The 3,217-nt window shown below is 37.1% G+C and overlaps 1 protein-coding gene across 1 annotated transcript; it reads right to left on the bottom strand.

The window, feature by feature from the left end:
* Window positions 1–1,721: 1,721 nt before the first annotated feature.
* Window positions 1,722–3,217, bottom strand: LOC114195978 (WRKY transcription factor WRKY51-like). The gene is made up of 3 exons (XM_028086438.2): window positions 2,540–3,217; window positions 2,329–2,454; window positions 1,722–2,099 (listed from the first exon to the last, which is right to left on the bottom strand). Exons 1-3 carry the CDS (start codon window positions 3,136–3,138, stop codon window positions 1,943–1,945), a joined length of 882 nt encoding a protein of 293 aa, XP_027942239.1. The 5' UTR covers window positions 3,139–3,217; the 3' UTR covers window positions 1,722–1,942.

Here is a 3,217-nt window from a genome sequence, read left to right as displayed (position 1 = left end):
AAACTCAATTTAATTTTTTTAAAGGACTTAAAACTTAATTAAATTTATATTAAAATACTAAGATACGTTTAAGTGATAAAGATACCAACATATCATTCATGCATGTGGAACTAAATTCAATCTTTTAAAATAAAATATTAGTTCTAAGTTTTGTGAGTGAAAATAAAAAAAGAAAACTGGTTTAAAATAAATAAAATTATCGAACTCATGCTTCAAAAATAATTCCCTTCTTGTTAGAAATGGAATTTAAGTTTAATTTAACTCTACAAAATCGATTTGTAAAGTAATGTTTGCATCTTATTTATATATATATATATATATTTTGAAATTACTTTATCTCTAGTCGATGTAGGACTTCCAATACGTCTAGTTTCTTGCTTCGGTTAATATATGTTGATTTTTAAGTTATTTTAACACCTTGTGGATAGCTTTCTATATTTCATAGTGCACCACTCTTTTCTTTTCTTTTCTTTTATCCGGAAAGCCTTTTAAATCCCTAAAGGTGAAATAGTGAACTCAAAAATGGGACTCCTTCTTCTTGAACTTCCATAATTTCATCCTGTATTTCCATATATTCAAAAATTCTAATTCCAATTTTAATTTTTAATTTAAAGTTTTCATTTTTAATTTTAAAATGTAGAATTTGGAGATATTCCAAAACTACAACCCAAAATACAAATTTATAATTTGAATTATACAATTTAAAATGTATTTTATAATTAAAAATATATATAAAATGAAGTGTGATGGGGAGAGGACATGAGGAGATGGCATGAGGGAGAGGGCATAGGAGAGAGGAGTGCCGACTAGAGGAAAAAGAAAGACATTAAATAGAAAAAGATAAAAACAAAATAGAACAAATTTTAAATATAGAGGAAGAAAGAACCTGATTAAAAAAACAAGAGTATCAATAATACTTTGTCACACAAAATTATTTTATACTCATTCTTTATTTTTCTTTATAAATACTAACGTTCATTTTCTAAAAATGAATATAAATGTGTGTAAAAGTATTATTATTCAAAAAATAAATAAATAAAAACCAACATCTTCGGTACATGTGAGTATCGAAAGTACTACTACATCTCAAAACAAAACAAATACCTAATCAAGCAAGGGCCAAAATATTAGATGTGAATGTGAAAACCTAAAACATAAGATCTATGATAGGGGAATATGAATCAAAGAACAAAGGGATAACATTCACATCGTACCTAAAATGCTCGTAGAAGGACAAAATTTAAGAAATGTAGAGATAGCTAGAAAAGGATGAACACGTTTAAAGAAAATCCTAAACGTAATTTTCTTTGATAACATTTTCATGTTCAATATTCCTAAAATGCATGAACTAGAATATATGAATTTAAATGAATTACTGAATTGATGATTATTTTATGGCCTGAAACGGTGAAGGAAGATTAGGTTACGTAAGTTAATTGGAGTCAAAGAGATTTAAAGTAACGGTGAATGGGACCCACTCGCCATAACAACCATTGACCTGTTCCTTTATCATTATTCCAACTCCACATGCACCTCTCACTGGGACCCACCCCTTGACTTTTTTTCACCACTTTTTTCAACAAAAGGAATCTAATCTTTCAACTTAGATCTTCCAATATTATTATTACCATTATTCATTACATGTTAGATCGTATATATTCTTCCCACCAAATAATTCAACTCCCATATCAAATCAAATAAATAAACAAATAAATGCCTCGTTTGCATAAATAAAAAACGGATCACTATATTTTCATTTCATTTCGGGTCAAATTTACACAAAAGTCCTCGTCAAATTTAGACGACTCCGTCAAAGTCCACACCGCAAAAGTTGACTTCCAAGCCCACTTTTTCCGCACTCCAGCCTCGCATCCGCCGTTACCGTCACGGCCGGACGGGCACTTCCCTCAAGTTTCCCACACCACGCCGTTGGCTAACAGGTTCAAAGGCCGAAACCACCGCCGGTAGCGGCAGGTAACGGCAGCGCGTGACGGTGCTCGCCCTCGTACGTCACTATAAGCATCTTCGGGTCATCTTGCGCACGCTCCACGTGCTTCCTCGCCGGACACCCTCTGACGGTGCTGCACTTGTAGTACCCACTGCCAAAAAACACAGCAATTCCCTATGAGAAATTTCAATTCTAGATTCCAATTAATTGAACAGCATGTAAACTACGTCAATTATTGAAGCCAAGTTTCAATTATGATTGAAGAACAATTATATGTATGTTTTCCCCTTAAATTAAAAATCGATTTTTTAAAGGACATTGAGATCTGCATTTGACTTCAACCCATTTACAAGGTGATGGAAGAAAGAATAGAATAATACCGAGGAAAAGGTGAACCCTTGATCGGTTTTTGCCCGTACTTCCTCCACGAGTACTCGTCCGGCGGGATGTCGGCGATCTTGGAACTTATCGCCGGGACTCGGATCGTTTGTTTAACGCGTGATTTCCTGAGATAAAAGAAATCAACATCAGTTTCTCTGTTTAATTGCGGTTTAAATTATTAATTTTTTTTAAAGGGTAGAGGGTAAAAACCTTTTCTTGGAGCAGTGGCAGGAGGGTTTGGCGGAGAGCGCGGCTTCGCGGCACTTTTTCCGGTGGGAGGAGGAGAGAGGGGGTTTGGCGGCGGAGGGAGGGAGGAAAGGACCGATCTTGCCGTCGGAGACGCTGGCGTCGTTGGTGACGGAGGATAAAAAGGAAGAGGAGGTGGTGGTGGTTGTGGAGAGAGTGAGAGTTTCGTCTTTGTTGCAGGGCTTGGAGTTGAGAATGGTGGGTTTAACGAAATCCAAAGTAAAGCCTTGTTGGGGTTGAGGTTGTGGTTGTGGTTGCGGTTGCGGTTGCGGTTGCGGTGGGGCCTGGGGTTGGGGTTGGGGCGGTGCACGGCGGAAGCGGGCGTGGCCGGTGCGGTTGAGAAGGTTAATGACCTGTTTGAACTTAGAGACGGTGAAGTCGGTGATTTCGGAGCAGTCGAGGTTGTTGTTGTTGGAAGAAAAAGAAGAAGAATTGCAGGCAGAGGGAGAAAGGAGGCGAATGAAATGCTCCATGCTTTTCAAACCAGCGGAAGCAGCTTCTTGTATTGCTAATTGTTCCTCCATCCTGGTTCTGGGAACAGGATCCACCATATCCAGTGCCATGAAACACGAACAAGAATTGTGAGAAGAAACAAAGGAAATAGGTTTTGGTTTTGGTTTTTGGTTTTGGTGTGGGAAGAGG

This window comes from Vigna unguiculata, chromosome 9 (assembly GCF_037176805.1).
Source record: "Vigna unguiculata cultivar grain cowpea cultivar isolate G323 ecotype 2 chromosome 9, ASM3717680v1, whole genome shotgun sequence".
NCBI classification, from domain to species: Eukaryota; Viridiplantae; Streptophyta; class Magnoliopsida; order Fabales; family Fabaceae; genus Vigna; species Vigna unguiculata.
Note: the sequence above shows the minus strand (reverse complement) of the source record. Positions and strands in the feature narration are given on the sequence as shown.